Here is a 19,118-nt window from a genome sequence, read left to right as displayed (position 1 = left end):
TTGTCCTAATTCTAGGGATGCCAAGGCCTGTGTAGTACATGGCAGTGATCTAAAGGACATGACCTCCGAGCAGCTGGATGACATTCTGAAGTACCACACTGAGATTGTGTTTGCCAGGACCTCCCCTCAGCAGAAGCTCATCATTGTGGAAGGCTGCCAGAGACAGGTCAGCAACACAAGGGTCAGGCTGCTTTGGGCACTGTTGGCTTTAGGGATCGGAGTTCCAGTGGAAATGGAGCAATGGTGATGGACACATACCTGGCTGCACTGGACTCAGTATAAATAGGCCAGTAGGAAGCTCGCAGGCATAGAGAGGTGACTCGTTAATGGTTTAGCAGTGACAGAAGCACTTTAAAGTCTGGGTATCCACTGTGTCCCAGAGCCTGACCCCTCAGTGGAGTCATGTGATAGGAGGTCCTAATATTTGCAGTAGAGATGTGAGTGGCCAGGAGACTACAGGGCGTGCGTCCAGGAATGGGATTTTCTGAAGTGCCACACACCAGAGTCATTGAGTAGCCCTTGTTAATGCTGGGATGCTGTGTTTGTTGTCACTTCTCCGTTGTTATTTGGCTAGGGCCTGTGTGGATACTTGGCTGTGATAGTTCTCAGGCTACATAGAATCTCAATAGAAAAGGAGCAGTGTCTGTAATGAGGTCTCACTGTTTCCATCCCTGGAAAAAGTGGTTTGTATTCACCAGTCTTCCCCTTTCTGGGATAGGGTGCTATCGTGGCTGTGACAGGTGATGGTGTGAATGACTCTCCAGCTTTGAAGAAAGCAGACATTGGGGTTGCTATGGGGATTGCTGGCTCGGATGTGTCCAAGCAAGCTGCTGACATGATTCTTTTGGATGACAACTTTGCCTCAATTGTGACTGGAGTAGAGGAAGGTGAGAGCTATTTAAGGTGTACACCAAGATTGTGTTCAGATACTGCCCATCGGCATCCATTTCTGTACACTTCTTGGATATGTTCAGTTTCCAATGTGCTTGTCTCATAAGCTAACAATAAAAAATCTTGCTTTCATAGGTCGTCTGATCTTTGATAACTTAAAGAAATCCATTGCTTATACCTTAACCAGTAACATTCCCGAGATCACCCCCTTCCTGATATTTATTATTGCAAACATTCCACTACCACTGGGGACCGTCACCATCCTCTGCATTGACTTGGGCACTGACATGGTGAGTGTCGCAACAGCCACAGATCGATAGTAGTGAGGTGTGAGCTGTGTCTTCATTCACTGGCACTGCGCTCCCGGGATAATGAGGCTGGCATTGGGAAAAGAAATTCTCAGGACCCACATCAAGTGTGTGTCCCAGCCCCAGCATCACAGAATCAGTATTACCGCTCTTCAAGGCAACAGTTGACATCTGTTTATCAGATGGGAATCTTTATTTTTGTGTACTTGACCTAAAAGATTTTTAAATGGGAGGGCAAGAATTTTATAACAAAAGGTTCACAATATTAGTTTCCTTATCTTTGGTAACTCTAAATTCCTTCTCCCCACCCCCACCCCCAGGTTCCTGCCATCTCCCTGGCTTATGAGCAGGCTGAGAGTGACATCATGAAGAGACAGCCCAGAAATCCCAAAACAGACAAACTTGTGAATGAGCGGCTGATCAGCATGGCCTATGGACAGATTGGTAAGCTGCAGCCTGGAATGGGAAGCTGGCACATCTAAGGCATCTGAGGTGATGGTGTCCACCTCAGGTCGAGGTTGATTTCGGAGACTGCAAATCCAGGGTGACTTTCAGGTCTAGGGTGAGCCTGTGGAGTTTCTCTAAACTCTCTTCCATGTGAGAATACATCTGTTGCTTTTGCCCAGTTACCTTTTGTGGAAACTGGTTTTTTATACTGAGCTCCTTGAAACTTGGCTCACCTCTGCCTGAGAACTGAAGATGTCCTTCCTCACTGAGCCTTGCGGAACACAAGGCAGAGTTCTGAGGAATGTGTAAATTGACGCACAGGCAGCTTTCCCTGGGGATACACACTTATCTGTCACTCACTTGGATGGAGAGTTAGGCATGGGAGAAGGCATATGTGTTTGAGGGTTTGGCTGGTACGTCACCACCAAAGGGTGACCCTCCATCTGCCTCATGCTGGACTTCTGCCCCTGCTGTGGAGCATAACTAGCTAACAGGCGGTATAGGTGGTGGGCAGTCAGCATGCCATTCATTTTTAAATCCTCTGCCTAGGGCTCCTTCAAGAAAACCTGGCGAAGCCACCATGGATATCTTATTCTCCTGGATTAATGGGTCACATAACTGAACATTTGGATAAAGTCGAACAGATTAGAACATTGTGCAAATTATGGCAAAGATTCACTGGACAGTTGTTGGCAACATAGTAATTGGCTGGTGGTCCATCCTGACCTCCACAGCCTACTTCTGAGAGGAAGGAAGACTAGGTCTCTGGTGGTTTAAGATGAAACCCTGCCCCAAGGAACTTGGAGCAGTGTGGTTGGATTGAAGGAGGGTCCTGAAGACGCCACAGTGGCTAGAAAAATGGCAGCATGTAGGAATTCTGAGAGATGGAAAAGACGCTGTCAGATTTTCCCCTAAGGGTCATGCCCTGATAGAGGCAGCTGGTCAGGTAATAATAGAGGTGGGTGTTTTGAGAGCAAGGCACTCATGCCTTTGTGCAAGCATGTGTCTTTGTGTAAGCTCCAAAAGGTGACTCAAAAAGCAGAGGACCCTGAGATTGGAGTGTACCTCTGGGATGCTCCATCCCATCCCTCATAGCCTGTGAGTGACCCGGCAGTTATTTCCTGTGCTTTTATCACGCAGTGGGAAACACTCCATATGTGCTGTTCCAGGCCTGCTGCAGTAATCAGCTGAAGGCTCTGCAGGTGCCCTTGTGTGTGAGGTTCTAGTAATCAGGTTGTTTTTCCAACTTAGGTATGATCCAGGCCCTGGGTGGCTTCTTTACATACTTTGTGATTCTGGCTGAGAATGGCTTCCTCCCGCTTCACCTGTTGGGTCTCCGAGTGGACTGGGATGACCGCTGGATCAACGACGTGGAAGACAGCTACGGGCAGCAGTGGGTAAGTGGGCGCCTCTCCCCTGAGCTGTGCCACAGCTCCTCACTGCCGCCGGCCATGCAGGTGAAAAGCCAGAGCTCATCTTCTGTCTTGCATTTCAGACCTATGAGCAGAGGAAAATCGTGGAGTTCACCTGCCACACAGCCTTCTTCGTCAGTATCGTGGTGGTGCAGTGGGCTGACTTGGTCATCTGTAAGACCAGGAGGAATTCAGTCTTCCAGCAGGGGATGAAGTAAGTAATGAAGGACATGTCAAGGCCTTGGCTCAAAGAAGGGGCCTGGTGATTTGTAACCCTTTGCCAAAAACTCAACATGTGGAACATACAGCCAGGTTTCTGGAATCTCTAGCTTATGCAGCAAATTTAGGAACCAGGAAATGTAATTTTCTAGTTTTTTCATCTGACCTCCAAGTTTTCAAGTACAGCTAATACAGAAAGATGTTGATCTGCCACTTTAATGCATAGCATTAGAAGATAAACCTTTATTTGCATCTTCGAAGCTTTTTCTCCCCCACTTTGATTTTAGGAACAAGATCTTGATATTTGGCCTCTTTGAAGAGACTGCCCTGGCTGCTTTCCTTTCCTACTGCCCTGGAATGGGTGTTGCTCTTAGGATGTATCCCCTCAAGTAAGTTGACCCTCTTGTAGCCCCAGAAAGTAAGAAATAGTATGTGTGGCTTTGCCCCTCAACGACTTATAGTAATAGCTGTTATTTTCAGAACTTTGAGTGGTATGTACAAAAATTCCTACGGATTGGAAAACTGGGAAAGCTTGACATGTCAGTAAATGAGACTAGCAAATCCTGAGGCTTCCATGACGGCAGGCGGTGATTAGAATTTGGCCCAAGGTAAGATGAAGCCACACAGGCTCTAGCTCCGTAGAATTGCTCAACAGTGAACTGCATGGAGCACTCAGGTCTGCCACAGCTGTAGTCTAGTTGCCTTTAAAGGCCAACTGGGGGTATATTGGAGCTTAGGTATCCGGGCCCAAATCTTCATTTGCTTAATCACTGTCCATTACAAGTCCTCCACCTTTCTGGGACTCTGAATCCTCTGCTCTCAAACAAAGAAGGTTGGAGAAGCAGATCTGAGGTCCCTTTTACTTTATAATCAGTCATGGGTAGATTTGATCAAAGGAGGCATACTGTTAGACTTTGGCTTTAAACACAGTAAATGACTCTGCATTTCTGATAAAACTGAATTTTCAAATAGAAGGTTTATCACACACTCTCTTAGCTTTTTGCAACATTGAGTATGTTTGGTGATACCTGGTAACTGGTTGAAGTTAAGCAGCTGCAACTTGATTGAAATGTGCTAAGCCACAGATGGGACCCATTTATAAGTTCTTTTGAGAAAGCTTTTGATTTAAAGCATTAGTCTGAATTCCCGTTGTCCCCATCCTTGCTCAGACCCATCTGAACCATCCAAGCTCATGTTAGGTGAATTCAGTTTTCTTCCTCTGCCTTTGTATTTGGCAAGGATCTTCCTCCCCTCAGGTCCCTCCTCCTGTTTCCTCCTACCCTGGCAATCCTGATAGTCCCTTCAGGGCTGGTTTCCTTGGAGCCTGTCCCTCCAGGGCCTGTGCACTTGCACCTCTTCTGTGGCATTACTTGTTACTTGTCATTTCACCTCCCTGCTAGGTTTTGATCAGGAAGGCATGGGCCACAATGTCTTCCTTCTCTGTGCATCCCCAGCTCCCTCCACAGAGCTGGTATACAGCAGGGGCCAGCCGTGTCCAGTTGAATTCTATCAGCTTGGACCATTATATATCAAGAGGAGGGAGTGGGAGAGGTCACAGATTTCCAAAAAGGCTGATGGAAATCACACTGAAAAGGGGGCATTTCCAGCTCTGGGTCCTTCCGTGGGGGTTTTGTTTTGTTTTGTTTTGTTTTTGCTACCACCGAAGAGATTGTTCTGACAGGTTCTGCCTAATTTTGGAAGGTGGTTCAGTTACTTGGTGACTGAGTCAAATGAGGTCATCTCTTAGCTTCTGTGGCAGACACATAGGAAGAGGAGGAGACCCCCGGAGTCCTGCCCAGGGACAGCCTTTCTCACCATAGCAGGGAGCTGGTGATCACATAGGCTGCCTGTCAGCAGGCTGGAGACCGTGTGGCTCAGCCTCCAGGCCCCTTGTAAGCCTCTGGGTTCAGCGTTTTCAGTCCCCAGGACCAGGACTCAGAACACAGAGCTGCGTATCCCAAATACTGCTGTCAACGAGATCAGATTTGGGAATAAACTGGTTTTGACCCACACTGGCAGGTCTGTATCTTCAAATGCCAGGACATTAGGCAGATGGTCTTAAAAGCTTCTTAAACACTTTAGAAATGAAAGAAACAAAATGTTCAGTTGCCCTGGGATGGTTAAAAGAAAATGTACTCTGCTCATCCTATAAACCAAGACTTATGAAATCCAAACTGAAGATGAGTAGGGATTCGTTTCAAAGTCTGCAGACTGATTTCTTATGCGTCTCTAGGCCCTGGGCACACGAAGTAGCAATCCGTTTTAAGACATTTTTATTTGTTCTGTTAATGACTCAGTAGCTAACTGTGACTGTACTTGGCTTCTCCTTTCAGGCTGATTATTTCATTGTCACTGTGGTGACGTGCAATTTCTCTTCTTTATTTGAATTGTGGTTGCGTGCATATAAATTGGTACGTCATTCTATTTCCAGACCTACCTGGTGGTTCTGTGCCTTCCCCTACTCTCTTCTCATCTTCGTATATGACGAAGTCAGAAAACTCATCATCAGGCGACGCCCTGGCGGTAATTACGGGCATTCTGACTTTGGTTGGAGGAGGAGCGGGAGAGGCTGTAGTTGTATTGGCTTTTTGTTTCCATCAAAGTGAATGGACTCCCTCAGTGGTCAGTCTGATTGGCTAAGGTTATTGGACCAGCAAACTGACCATAGTCACATCTTCAGGATGCAGATCTCAGTTACGGTTTGAGGAGTGGTCATGTTTTAGACTTTAAAATACAAACCAAGTATGATTTAGTGAAAACCTGTCAGAAATCTGAACCATCTTTCCAGGTAATGTCGTATTCCTAAAAAAATTTAAATAAGTGTAGTTGAGGTCCCATGTTGAATTTGGATTTTAGCACACCTGACCCCATCATCCCCAAGTTGGTTTTTATCCCTGTTTTCCCTTTCTGTAATGCTGGAGTGAGAAAGACTGACTGTCGTGTGTCTTGTCTGTCCCTTTGCCACCCACAGGCTGGGTGGAGAAGGAAACCTACTACTAGCCCCCGTCCTGCACGCCGTGGAGCACCAGGCCACACACACTGCATCCGTCACCCACCCCCTCTTTGTGTACTTCAGTCTTGGAGTTCGGAACTCTACCCTGGTAGGAAAGCACCGCAGCATGTGGGGAAGCGAGACGTCCTGGAATGAAGCATGTAGCTCTATGGGGGGAGGGGGGAGGGCTGCCTGCAAACCATCCATCTGTGGAAATGACAGCGGGGAAGGTTTTTATGTGCCTTTTTGTTTTTGTAAAAAAGGAACACTCGGAAAGACTGAAAGAATACATTTTATATCTGGATTTTTACAAATAAAGATGGCTATTATAATGGAATTTGTCTGTGCCCTCGTCACTTCTTTGGTACAGATGTCTGTGTGATCTGGAGCTGTGGTTCTCAACATACGAGTCCCTGACCACTTTATCAGCATCACCTGCGAGCTTGCTAGGAAGGCAGGCCCAGACCCACTGAGTCAGAGGTGCATCAGCAATGTGGCTTAATAAGCCCTCAGGTGATTCTGATTTATATTCAAGTTTGAAAACCACTGGCTAAGAGGAATCATTCTGCCCATGCTCTCTTACTTAGAGTAGGTGAGCTTACATGAACCATTTTTCTGGGTATTGCCTGGGGTGATACGGCTGTATCTGCTGCCTTAGCGTCTGGCTTTTAGATGGAAAAGCACAAAGGATCTCCAGACCCTCAGAGTATGATAAACTGCAGATGAGGCCCTTCTAGTCCAGTCTTAAACACAGACCTCAGGCCTTCTTGCTTTCCCTCCAGAGATCACCACCATAGTAGTCTCAAGTGTCTCTAGCCCAGGGCTTCCCTGAGAAGCAGAAATCTATCACACACAGTCTGCCTGGGCATGTGTGCTCACTGAAGAGTGGTTCCCTTCCTTCCATATAACATGTTCCTAATTTAGCATCAAACGACACAATTTCAGCAAGTGGTTATGTGACAGCAGGCACTTAAGAAAAAGGTGAAAGAGATGTGTTTAGGGTCAAATCTGAGAACACCTGCTTTCAGAGCTGCTGTAAAAGGCTCCTCTCAGTCTCAGCCATGAGTGGTGCAGAGTGCTGTTAACTGCCCGTGCTTCTCCCAGGCTGTCATTGCCAAGTGTCGCCTCCAAGCAAACACAACAAGGAGTCCTTACCTCTGGCACTAAACAGTGATCGTGATCTGCCAGATGATCACAGTGTCTTTTTTTCTCTGAAAAGCTTAACTGAGTCCTCAAGCTTGGTTGCTGTGCACTTCCAAGCTGGGGCAATAGGGGAGGGAGCAGGGGTGACTGCTATACACTGGGGCTGTGGTTCTTGCACCCACCCACTCCAGCCACAGAACTGGGAGGGGCAGGTGGTCTGGAACTCTCCTTTCTTGGGGCACTTTCCCATGGGGTGATCTCTACATTTGTCTGCAATCTTTAAAATGAGCCATTTGCTCATACCAACTTGGGATTAAAGGGTTGTGAGTTAGGCAGTAACTGGGTCCTCCTGGAAAGCAACTTACTGGCCCAGCTGTGACGGCAGGAGTGAGGCCACTCTTGTGTGTTCAGGCTGGCACACTGGTGGTGTCCATACCTCGACTCCCTGTACGTCTACTTTGAGCATCCCTGGAGAAGACCAGCACATACACTGCTGTGATGAAGGTCATGGGCATTTCCTGATGCAGAAGAATTTGAAATACTCTGAGACTTTAGCCTCTGAAGAGGGGACCCCCAGAAAGCGTTAAGCCAGGGTTTCTCCAACAGCTCTAAGAAGCCCTGGTCTCCTGGGGAAACCCTAGAGGGAGCAAGGCAGAAGGGAGGTTCTGAACTTCCCATCTGATTTTCCACCAGAACATTTCTGCCCTTTTCTATCTGACAATCCTTTGAATAAACTGTTTAACAGTACAACGTTTGATTTAGGAAAAGCAGGTAAGTGAGCTGCTCTTCAGGGGTAAAGCTGGCGCCAAAGCCAGGTCTGCTGTGGCTAAGAGCTTTCCCAGCTTTCTAAAAGCAGGAGGGCTTGGGCTCTCATTTCTACCTCTACGCCCAAACTCTTCTGCTGGCCCTGTCACTAGGAGCTAAAGTCACTCCAGAGCAATCACAGAAGCAACTTCTCACAATAACCCTCAGCACTGTCAATTCCCTACAGACCTGTCTCTGACCACCCTTCTAAATGCCCTCAGAATACTTCTCACCACATACCTTTTTCAATATATGGGCCCTCACTGATTATGTTCAACTTCTTTCTGGTCCTCCTCAGCATTTAAATTGGAGTCTCATCCCTCTCACATGCTGACCCCCACACTTCTCTAGCTATCACGCTTCCTCATGGATGAACTTTTAAGAAGTCATTGCCACTCCTCCTATTTGCTCACCTGCCAGTCATCCCTCTGCCTCCTCCAGCTCCCATGAACACCAATCCACCAAAATTGTCTGGTTGAGGTCACACTGACCTCCCGATGCCTCTGCTACATCTCTTCCATCCATCACACCCTTCAGGAAACCAGACCTCCCATCTTTCTGTCTCCGTGCACTCAGCTCTCAGCCCCCTCTTCACCTACTCGACCCCTCGTTTCCTCAGGAAGGGCCTCCTGCCTGCTCTCCGTGCTTCATACTCTTCCTGGGATGATTTCCAGCTCTGATCTGGTCCTCTCCTGAACCCCAGATGTGTAAATCCAGTTGTCCTGGACATATGCCTTTGTTCAGAAAGAGTACAGCACACTTGAGTCTTGGTGCCAATGGCAAGCCTAAGTTTGAGGTCCCACAAGTAAGTATGCTTTAGGCAGTGATGACATTCGGCACCCTACTGCCCAAGCCAGAAACTGGAAAGGTAGGTGAGCCCTCTCTGTTCCTGCTCTGCCCCACACCCCATTACTGTGGATTCCAATGTTGTGGTAGAGAAAATGGACTTGGTGTCTTTTAACAGCATAGACACAGATAGTGACTCATCTTTGTGCTTCCTTTACAATATTTCAGAGCTGTTAAAAGGATTGAGATTATGCATAAAAGGGAGTCTCATAGCGGCTGCTGTTCAGTAAGTCGTTCTCTCTACTGCCCGTGTCCTTCACATCTGGGTGCCTGAAGCAGCCTTTTGGTGGTCTCCCTAATTTTTGCCTTTCTCTAATCCAGCAGTTCTCTTAAGTGTTTCTGGACCAGAAGCAACAGCATCACCTGGGAGCTTCTTAGAAATGCAAATTCTGCTGCAGACCTATTGAATCAGAAACTGGAGGTGAAACCCAGCAATCTAAAAGTAGCTTTCCAGGTGATTGTGAGGCACAGCAAAATCTTAACTATTGCTCTAATCCATCTTCCAAGCCCACATGGCTGCCCCTCTCCACTACCCGTCTTCACCCCAGACCCCAGCACATAAAACCCTCTCTGCTCAGCCATTCAAACTCCTGTGCAGTGCTCTAATGTGCCACACACACACTCCTCTGCCATCCCGCAAGTCCCTTTGGCACTCTCCCAACCCGCCCATCATCCCCCCAACCTTCATTCACCTGGTGAATCCACTCACCCTGTGAATATGTCCATTAGGTCTTTTTTCTTTGGGAAACACTCAGTGGATCCTCACTTGTACACCTTAGAACGTAGCACTTTCACTTCTGCTGATTTGTTTGTTCCCAGATAGACTGTGAGTTTCTAGATGACATGGACCAGGCTGTACACTCCCAAGCATCTAATGCTATGGATGTTTATTGAATGAATGGATGCACATTTTTCTGTTGCCCAGACAGCCGTCATTTTAACATTTCACTCTCACTTTGGGTCTGCTTCTTGGCTTAGGGCTGACACTTTACCCAAGGGAATCCATGCCCTGGCTTGCCACCTGTCCGTGAGTTATGGCCTCTCCTCTCTCAAGACTTTGAAGTTAGAGAGTATACGAATAAGTCGTGCATGGAACTGGGGTGTTGGAAAGTTGAGTGGAGAGCCATGTGGCGAGCAAAGGTACTGGGTAAAGAAGAGATCCACAAAGACAGAGACACCAAGAAAGACATCAGCCCTGGATCTGCCTGGTTCCAGAGCTTTTGAGTCCCTGTCCTGGGCTTCTAATGCTCTCACAAGAAACCGCTCCCTTCCCCCAAATAGACCAGAATCTCCCATCAGATAGTTGATGAGTACTCTCTATTTCTTCAAAGAACTCACAATTGTAATCAATTATTTATATTACCCAGTTATGTAATTATTAATTTAATATCCCTTTTTTTCCTGCTAAGCTTTATGAGGTCATAAAGCCAATCTGTTCTTTTCCATTTTATCCCTGGTGCTCAGCTCAGTGCCTCACAAAGAAAACAGCACAGGGGGTCAACACTTCCTCCTGAAGGAGGAGGGCACACAGACAAAGCGACTTGTTCATGGTATCCTGTGGTTAAGAGGAGGAGGCAAGGCTGGAACGAGGCTGGAACGAGTGGGTCTCACATTTCCCACCAGCTATGTTGTGTGCTGCCCTCCTGGATTGAAAACCTGAGTGCACAGATGTTCAGGCGCTCACGGTGGGAGGCATCTCCTGGCTGGGCTCAGGCTCGCTGGTGGGGCTGCACGGGATTTGTGCCCACAGACGTTCAAGAGCTGAGTTTCCTTTTCAGCCCCATCCCCTCACCTGTGTGCCTGGAGAGAGTGGCAGTCTCAGCAATGGGTTGGGGAGCCTGGATCCTAGGCATATTAGGTGGACAATGTGGCCAAGTCTCATGGTCTCTCCAAGTCTCTGTCTGTAAAATGGAGATGACCCCCGTTCTTACCTCATGAGGCTATTGTGAAGGAAAATGTGGAAAGGGCTTAGTACAGTGACTGGCCCTACGTCATGGTTCAATAAAAGGTCACTCACCTCACACACACACCCACACATACATCTCCACCACAAACTGTGCTCCAGGTGTCTCCTGAAGATAAACAGAGGGGAACACGCTGCTGTTCCCACCTAACAGACGTAGGTGGGAACTTACTGTATAGTGGTTGTTATGTGCCAGGCAATGTCCTAAACTATGACTATTTCACAAGTGAAAAAAGCTGAGCCTCAGAGAAGTGAAGTAACTTGCCTGAAGTCACACAGCTACTAAGTGGCAGAGTTGGACGAATCTACCTTGAACCTAGACTGCTGGGCTCGAAGCCCGGGTTCCCAACATGCGAGGGAAGTGCTGGCTGTGGTGGTAGAAAGCACTACTAGGGGTCAAGAACAGGAGGAGGGCAGTGTTTGTATGAAAAACAACAGGGAAGGTTAGAGTTGGTGTTAAAACATAAGATCATGGAAAGTTTCTTGGAAATTAAGCACATGCCGTTGAACAGTTACTCAAATGGATTTGCCCCCAGGAGCTGCTGGGTGATCAAGCTGCAACTTGCGTAACTGGGAAGCATGAAGGTGGGAGGCTCTAATCCCAGGCAAGCTCGGCACTGCCTCTCCTGTTAGGTGAATGGGCAGATCTGCTTCCCAGGCTTCGGCTGTCTGCATACAGGGGCGTGTCCCTTGCCTCCCGTGGGCTGTAGAGAAGCCTCCTCTGTGTTCAAGATTGTCCTTCAGCAGACAGAGGTGTTAACACTGTCCCTCCCAGCCCTGTCTTCTATAAAAAGCAGGGATCTCATCCCTTCTCATCTCTTCCCTTCCCCATTTAGGACTCTGACGCAGTACAGTTAATCTGTGCATAGGAAAGCAGAGCTGTTTAAAGAGGTTATTCGTTAATGCAAAGAATGTTTCTGTAGTACAAATTATTGCTCTATTTAAAACTGCTTGCAAGTTTTTATTGTTGGTGGGTTCTTCTGTTTTTGCTTTAGAGATGTGGTCTCACTCACTGTTGCCCAGGCTGCTCTCAAAATCCTAGGCTCAAAAGATCATCCTGACGGCCTCCCAAAGTGCTGGGATTATAGGCTTGAGCCACCGCGCCCGGCCTCAAGGCAATGTTTTCTAAGGGAAGGGAAACCAACATTCACTGAACATGTACTACTGCCTACAGCACTATTTTGGGGGCTTTTTATTTCATTTCATCCTATTAAGTAGCTAGAGGTAAATATAACCCCCACTTTGCAGAGAGGAGAAACTGAGAGGTTAGTAACCTGTAAGAAGTGATAAATTTACAAAAGAAAAACAACCCCATTAAAAAGTGGGCAAAGGATATGAACAGACACTTCTGAACTGGTCATTAGAGAACTACAAATCAAAACCACAATGAGATACCATCTCATACCAGTTAGAATGGCGAGCATTAAAAAGTCAGGAAACAACAGATGCTGGAGAGGATGTGGAGAAATAGGAACACTTTTACACTGTTGGTGGGAGTGTAAATTAGTTCAACCATTGTGGAAGACAGTGTGGCAATTCCTCAAGGACCTAGACATAGAAATTCCATTTGACCCAGCAATCCCATTACTTGGCATATACCCAAAGGACTATACATCATTCTGCTATAAAGACTCATACACACATATGTTTGTTGTGGCACTGTTCACAAGAGCAAAGACCTGGGACCAATCCAAATACCATCAATGATAGGCTGGATAAAGAAAATGTGGCACATATACACCATGGAATACTACACAGCCACAAAAAAGGATGAGTTCATGTCCTTTTCAGAAACATGAAGCTGGAAACCATCATTCTCAGCCAACTAACGTAAGAACAGAAAACCAAACACCACATGTTCTCACTCATAAGTGGAAATTGAACAATGAGAACACATGGACACAGGGAAGGGAACATCACATACTGGGGTCTGTCAGGGAATGGGGGCTAGGGGAGGGATAGCATTAGGAAAAATACCTAATGTAGATGATGGTTTGATGGGTGCAGCAAAACATCATAGCACATGTATACCTATGCAACAAACCTGCAGGTTCTGTACATGTATCCCAGAACTTGAAGTATAATAATTTTTAAAAAGTGTTTGAGGACATAGCTATAAGCTGTAATCTTTCCACTAGATCAAGGTGCTTCCCATTAGGGACATAAAAGAACCCTGTGTTGCCATTGGTAGTTTTTACCTCAACATACTCTAAAGCCAGAGACTCCCATATAATAATGGGGACTTATCAGATTCATGTGAGTCCACACACTTGAGCAGCTAGCTAGGTATACTTATTCCAAATAAACAGCTAGTAGTTAGGCATGGCAGAAACTTATTAGTTGTTCAACAAACCATACTCCTTCTTCTTCCTAAGCACTCACCACCTTGAACACATTTCTCACCCCACCTTGTGGAGGTACAGCCATGTGACTGTTCTGGGCAATGGAATGGGAGCTGACTTTATGTACATATCACTTGCAGGCCTGGCCGATAAGCCCTTCCACAAAAAAGCATTCTCTTTCTATACCCACCAGCTGAATGGTGGAAGAAACAGGAATGCCCTCAAGCAGTGGTTCTTATCCTTGGCTGTAGATTGAAATCACATGGGAGCTTTAAATACCCCCATTGGTGAGGCTGCATCCTAGACCAATTAAAACAGATGCTCTGGAAGTGGAACCAGGCATCTGGAGTTAACAAAGCTTCCCAGGTGATTCCAATGTGCTGCCAAGGTTCAAAATCACTGCCTCAGAGAAGTGGTTCTCAAAATGTATCCCCCAACCAGCAAGACCAGCAATGCCTGGGAACTGCTTAGGAAACGCACATCCGCAAGCCCCATCCCAGACCTACTGAGTCAGAAGCTCTGGGGATTTGCATTTTAAGATAACTCTGTTGTATACTGAAGTTTGAGAACCACTGCTCTAGAGGAGGTAAGCCACAAGACAGAAGGAGCCTGCTCCTGAGTTGCTGCTTGGAGAGGGGCCATGGAGGAGAACCACTCTATCAGGAACACCCATACTGGACTGTTGTGTGAGAAACCCACTTTTATTGTGTTAAGCCATTGACTCAGTAGGTACGCATTTATGTGGCTTATGAGAAAACATGGAAGATTGGAAGGTGGGGTCTACGCAGTGGTGTGTGGGAGCTGGGTCACACCAGCTCATTTGTTAAATTTTCAGGAATTTTGCAAACCAGGTGACTTCTCATTGGTAACATTAAATTGGCCAAGGTTGGAATAGTTACACCATGGAAATCAAATGCTACAAACCAGGACTTATTTTCTCAGAGAGCTGGTTGTTAAACATTGACCAGCACACCACTGGGACTACGTATCAGAGAGTAGAAAGGAGGATGATGATACAGTGGCCCTGGGCTGTAATGAACCATCAAAGGAAATGCCATTATGTGAAGCTCCCTAGGCCCAGCCAACACTCAGGCTTCTCTTGACAATACTGTCTTTGCCATGTCCTTGTATTTAGAGATTCTGGAAGCTGAGAGAGAAAGACTGTGGAAGGTGGGTAAATGGTCAGAACTATCCTTCAGACTAAGAACTGATGGGTTTCAAGCAGGTTTTTTAATTGCAGCACTAAGATTTTGATCAGATGAATCTGTTTGGGGGGGGTGTCATTCTGTGCACTGTGCATTTTAGCATGTTTAGCAGCCTCCCTGGGCTCTACCCAGTAGATATATTAGCCACCCTTCTCCCTCCAGTTGTGACAAGGAAAAGTGTCTCCAGATACTGTCAAATGCCCATCTGCTGGAGGGGTAAAACCACCCCCAGTTGAGAACTACTGATTAAGAACTACCTAAAAGGCAAGAGACATCCCCACAGGGGTGGGCTGCGCCTCAGCCTACCATCTCAACCCCGTAACAATATAGGGAAGATGTTTTTGGATTCAACTGCAATCACTTGCTGGCCATCTGCAGCTGTTTCTCTTTTCCAATGTTCCCTGTCTCTGATCACTCTACTTCCTTCTCAACCACACAGCTCCCAGAGGTTGTACCACCACATTAGCTCTTGGTTTGGAAGTGTCTGAGGGTGCTAGAAAAGTATTTCAAATGTGTTAGCTTCTCTCCTCAACACCACTGGCCTCCATCCCTCTTCAAGAGAGTATGGTGCAGAGATTGAGAACACTGGCTCTAACGGCAGCCGGTCTGCCTGGATCCTTGCTCTGCCACACTTTAACGCCGTAACTTTAGACAAGTCTCTTAACCTCTCAGAGCCTCTGTTTCCTTGTTAATCAAATAGGTGAAAATACTATTTCCTACTTCATAGAGTTGTGGAAATAAAGTGAGATAATACTCAACAAACATTGGCTACTGTTTCTCACTAAACAGGTTTTAGAGCGCACCCAGAATGGTGGACCCTGTGCCACATGCTGGGGACACAGAATTGAGCAAAACAAACACAAGGACCCACTCCCTGTTACAGTCTGTTGGGGAAGATAGAGCAATGAGCGGGTCTTATGATGATGTGTGGTAAGTGCCAGAAGAAAATCCCCTGGTACCACAGAAAACCAAAAGAGGAGTCTAACCAAGCCTCAAGTGTTGGGAGGAAGCTCCTGGGGAAATAAAGATGGGCGCTGGGCAGGCCCTGCTCATTGCCTGCCAAATGCACACGCCTTCCCCTTGGTCTTTACCCATCCCATGCTCCACTGGGGTATCACAATTTTTCTGGGCCTTTCACACTTTTTTCCATTTATTTATAAAGATATGGAACGCTTCATGAATTTGCACGGCATCCTGCACAGGAATCATGGTCATCTGTGTGGTTCCAATTGTAGCATATGTATGTCCAAAGCCAGCACTCTTCACTTTTTTGTACCACACTCAGCTCTCCTTCCTTCTCCTAAAAGGTAACCAACCATTTTAATGTTCATCTCCTTATTTCAATGCGTTCTTGCAACATGGGTATTGTGTGTGTGTACTTTTAAATTTTTATCATGAAAATTCTCTAAGGTGCACAAAAGTAGAAATAATATCACAAACCTCCATATAGCCATCACCTAGCTTGAACAATTTTACCAACATTTTGCCAATTGTGTTTTATCTAGTCTCTCCCTTCCATCCCTACTTCTTTCTTTCAGAAGTATTTTAAGACAATCCCAGACATTGTTTCACCCATTATACATCTCAGTATGCATCATCAACAGAAAATGACCTTTCAAAAAAATTCATAACCACTAAATAGATTTTTTCTTTTTTTTTTTTTGCTATGAGTACTCCATTACTTCTAACTGCTGCACGGTACTTTCTCCTGTGCATGCACCACATCTGACCTATTCTTTTTCACAATAATTGACACTCAGGTGGTGCGCAACTCCCTTCCACCACCAAGACTGCGGGAACATCCTCACACAGGTCTTCTCAGGGCTTCTGTAAGAACTTACCCTGGGGCAGAACTGTGGGTCGCATGATATATTCATTTACATAATTTCACCAAGAAGACCAGACTGCCCTCCAGAATGGCTGCACCAGTCCACAGTTTCACCAGCAGCGTGAGGTTCCCACGACCTCACACCCTGCCAGTCACTGGAATTATCCACCTGGCTTTTTTTTCCTTTTTTATTTCACTTTTCTCAGACCTTGCGGTTTTCTATTAATAATTGTTTTCAGTCTAATGCATGTAGTCTCATTTAAATTCACATTTTTGATGACTATCAACGATTTTGAGTATTTTATCATATTTTATAAGACTTTAGGGTTAATTCTTCTATAAACTGCATGTTCATATCTTTTACACATTTCTTCTATGGGACTTCTGTCTTTTTCCTGATTTGTAGGAATTCTTGTGTATTCTAGATTACTAGTTAGTTTTAGATATTGCAAGCATCTTCTCCCATTCTGCCATTTGGTCCTACTTTGATCACTTTTGTATGCACCTTTCTCTCTCCTCTCGAGCTCCAGGGCGATTGATTTCCCGCTCAGTCTCATCTATTCATGGGACTCCTATAGCCCCTTCCCAGTGATGGTAGGAATAGAGCTGTGACCAATTCTCTACTGAGATAGTGAATTCAGCCAGAGGGCTTCCAGAAAAAATTTCTTCACTCTTCAGACACACAAGAAGATCTAGTCTCTGTCTCTCCACCCCGAGGTTCTCTGGGTACGACACGAAGGGTCTGTAACTATTTTACTACCAGTTTGAGGATAAAACCAACCATGAAGGCATGGTACAGTTGGTGGCAGAGTATAGCCACTGTATCAACCACCATAGGGCCTGTACCACCTCTAGTCTTCCCTTTAAGTGAGATAATAAATGGCCTCCTCATCTAAGTTAGATTGAGCCAGGGTTTCTGACACTTGCAGTGAGAAGGATATGGACAGATACAGCCTTTAAGTCAGGGGTTTTTGAATCTTTTTTTTTTTTAATCACAATCACCAGCAAGAATTTTATTTTTTATATCACGATCCAGCATACACATAACTGAAACAACACTTAACTTCATGGTGTCTAATGTACTCAGACAGCCTCTTTTCTATTTCCTTTGTTCTTTTTGTTTTTGTTTTTTTGGGGGGAGTATGGGGGATGGTAATGTTCGATGTAACCTGTTAAATTAATTACAGAAACTACCAATGGGTCATGACCCACAGTTTGAAAAACATTGCTCTAGCTCAGGCCTCTGAACTGAGGCCTATAAGAATAACAGGCTTTAGTCAAGGAAGATCTGGAGCAGGGAGCAAGAATGGTGGGGAGGGTGTTTTCTAGGAAAGAATACTGTGCAGAAGCCCTCAGCAGGATGGGGCCAATCAGATACCTCCCTCCCCCAAGGATGACCACAGAGTGAGCCCTTGATAAACCTTTGCTGATTGGTTGTATCCCCTCCCATGGCTCTCCTCCCAGGGTGCCTTTCTGCCGCCTTATTCTATGAATAGATGAGAGCTCTTATCTCCCCTCTGCCTGACCCTCAGAACACTGTGGGCCCTGAAGTCTGCTAATTAGAGATGGCTGGGAGGATTATTACGGCCCTGCTCTGGCAGCTGCACCCACCTCTAAATTCAATATCCAGCACCTGCAGAGAAAGGGGTCACCTTGATAAGCCCCCAAGACAAAGCAGGGAGACAGACAGGGTTTGTTCTCAACATAGCACTCACCCTCTGAATACAGTTTTTGTTTAAGCCCCAAGGCTGGGAACATTCCACAGCCTGGCAAACTCCCTGTCTCCTCAAGGTCAGTCCTTCCTCAGCATTCCTCTTTGGAAACGTCTCCCACGGCTGGCCCTGCTCCTGCCCCCTGGCTTTGGGGGCAGTTACATAACTCTTAGGAAGACCTAGAAATGCAAGCATATGGTGTCCTCAATTCCCAGCACAGACTTGCTGCTTCACATTTTTAGCTGGTGCTGAGAGACTGGCTTTCACACACAGACACACACACACATACACATCCCTGATTCATAACTACATTTCTGCTGCAGTATTGCAGATTTTTAAAAAATGAAATCCTACATCTGGAGCCACATAAGGGTGAAAGCATTGGGTATTCTGTCCCAGTAACTGTAGGGATGGAAAGGCCTCTGAGGCAGGACACAGAGGCCATATCACAGTACCACTGGACGGCCAGGATTCCTAGCACCCCTGGCTTTGGTTCTGAGAGTTTGGCTGCTTGTAGCTGAATTCCCTAACCAGAGCCTATCATGTCAAGCTCACAAATTCAGCATGCATCTATTATGTGTTTGCAATGACTAAAAGGTTAGGGAAAGAAGCCTGGTTTGGGGGGCTGGGGGATACTCAGAAAATATGTTCTGCAAAATGTTTTATTAGAGGTTCAGAAAATTAAGATACAGAAAGCATTTTACTTAATGAAGAAAATAAGGGTCAATATTTTCAAAGGAGTATAGTTGTTAAGAGCAAACTGTTTAGAGTCAGGATCAACCCAGACTCACATTCTGGTTCTCTGCAGTTTACTAGCTGTGACCTTCAACAAGTTTCTCTTAACCTGAGTCTTAGTTTTCCAATAAGTAAAATGGACAGAGCATTGTGAGGGGTGGTTGTGAGAATTAAATGAGATCAGAGAGTTCAGCACCATGACTATAAAGAGAAAGGGCTCTATAAATGTAGCTGGTCCTATAATTCCCTTTTTTTTTTTTTTTTTTTTTTT

General features: G+C 46.0%; 1 protein-coding gene and 1 long non-coding RNA gene across 5 annotated transcripts in view; one reads left to right on the top strand and one right to left on the bottom strand.

Annotated features, from left to right (window-relative positions):
• ATP1A1 (ATPase Na+/K+ transporting subunit alpha 1) overlaps positions 1 to 6,606 on the top strand; it is a 32,273-nt gene extending 25,667 nt beyond the window's left edge. Inside the window, exons 15-23 of the mRNA XM_017524196.1 lie at positions 16 to 166; positions 719 to 887; positions 1,027 to 1,181; positions 1,520 to 1,643; positions 2,898 to 3,043; positions 3,142 to 3,272; positions 3,565 to 3,666; positions 5,709 to 5,800; positions 6,249 to 6,606. Coding sequence (XP_017379685.1) covers positions 16 to 166; positions 719 to 887; positions 1,027 to 1,181; positions 1,520 to 1,643; positions 2,898 to 3,043; positions 3,142 to 3,272; positions 3,565 to 3,666; positions 5,709 to 5,800; positions 6,249 to 6,277 — 1,099 coding nt within the window. The 3' untranslated portion in view covers positions 6,278 to 6,606. The remainder of the gene's footprint in view (positions 1 to 15; positions 167 to 718; positions 888 to 1,026; positions 1,182 to 1,519; positions 1,644 to 2,897; positions 3,044 to 3,141; positions 3,273 to 3,564; positions 3,667 to 5,708; positions 5,801 to 6,248) is intronic.
• A 9,104-nt stretch (positions 6,607 to 15,710) lies between these two features.
• LOC108301140 overlaps positions 15,711 to 19,118 on the bottom strand; it is a 4,895-nt gene continuing 1,487 nt past the window's right edge. For 3 of the 4 annotated variants that reach the window (XR_001823747.2, XR_001823748.2, XR_001823746.2), the window contains one exon: positions 15,711 to 15,872. This is a non-coding gene — a long non-coding RNA (uncharacterized LOC108301140). Of the gene's footprint in view, positions 17,123 to 19,118 lie in introns of all 4 variants that reach the window. The other variant, XR_005199370.1, reaches the window with a different exon arrangement.

The sequence above is a fragment of the Cebus imitator genome, unplaced genomic scaffold, assembly GCF_001604975.1.
Source record: "Cebus imitator isolate Cc_AM_T3 unplaced genomic scaffold, Cebus_imitator-1.0 Scaffold32, whole genome shotgun sequence".
NCBI lineage: Eukaryota > Metazoa > Chordata > Mammalia > Primates > Cebidae > Cebus > Cebus imitator.
This window is presented reverse-complemented; position numbering and strand designations above follow the sequence as displayed.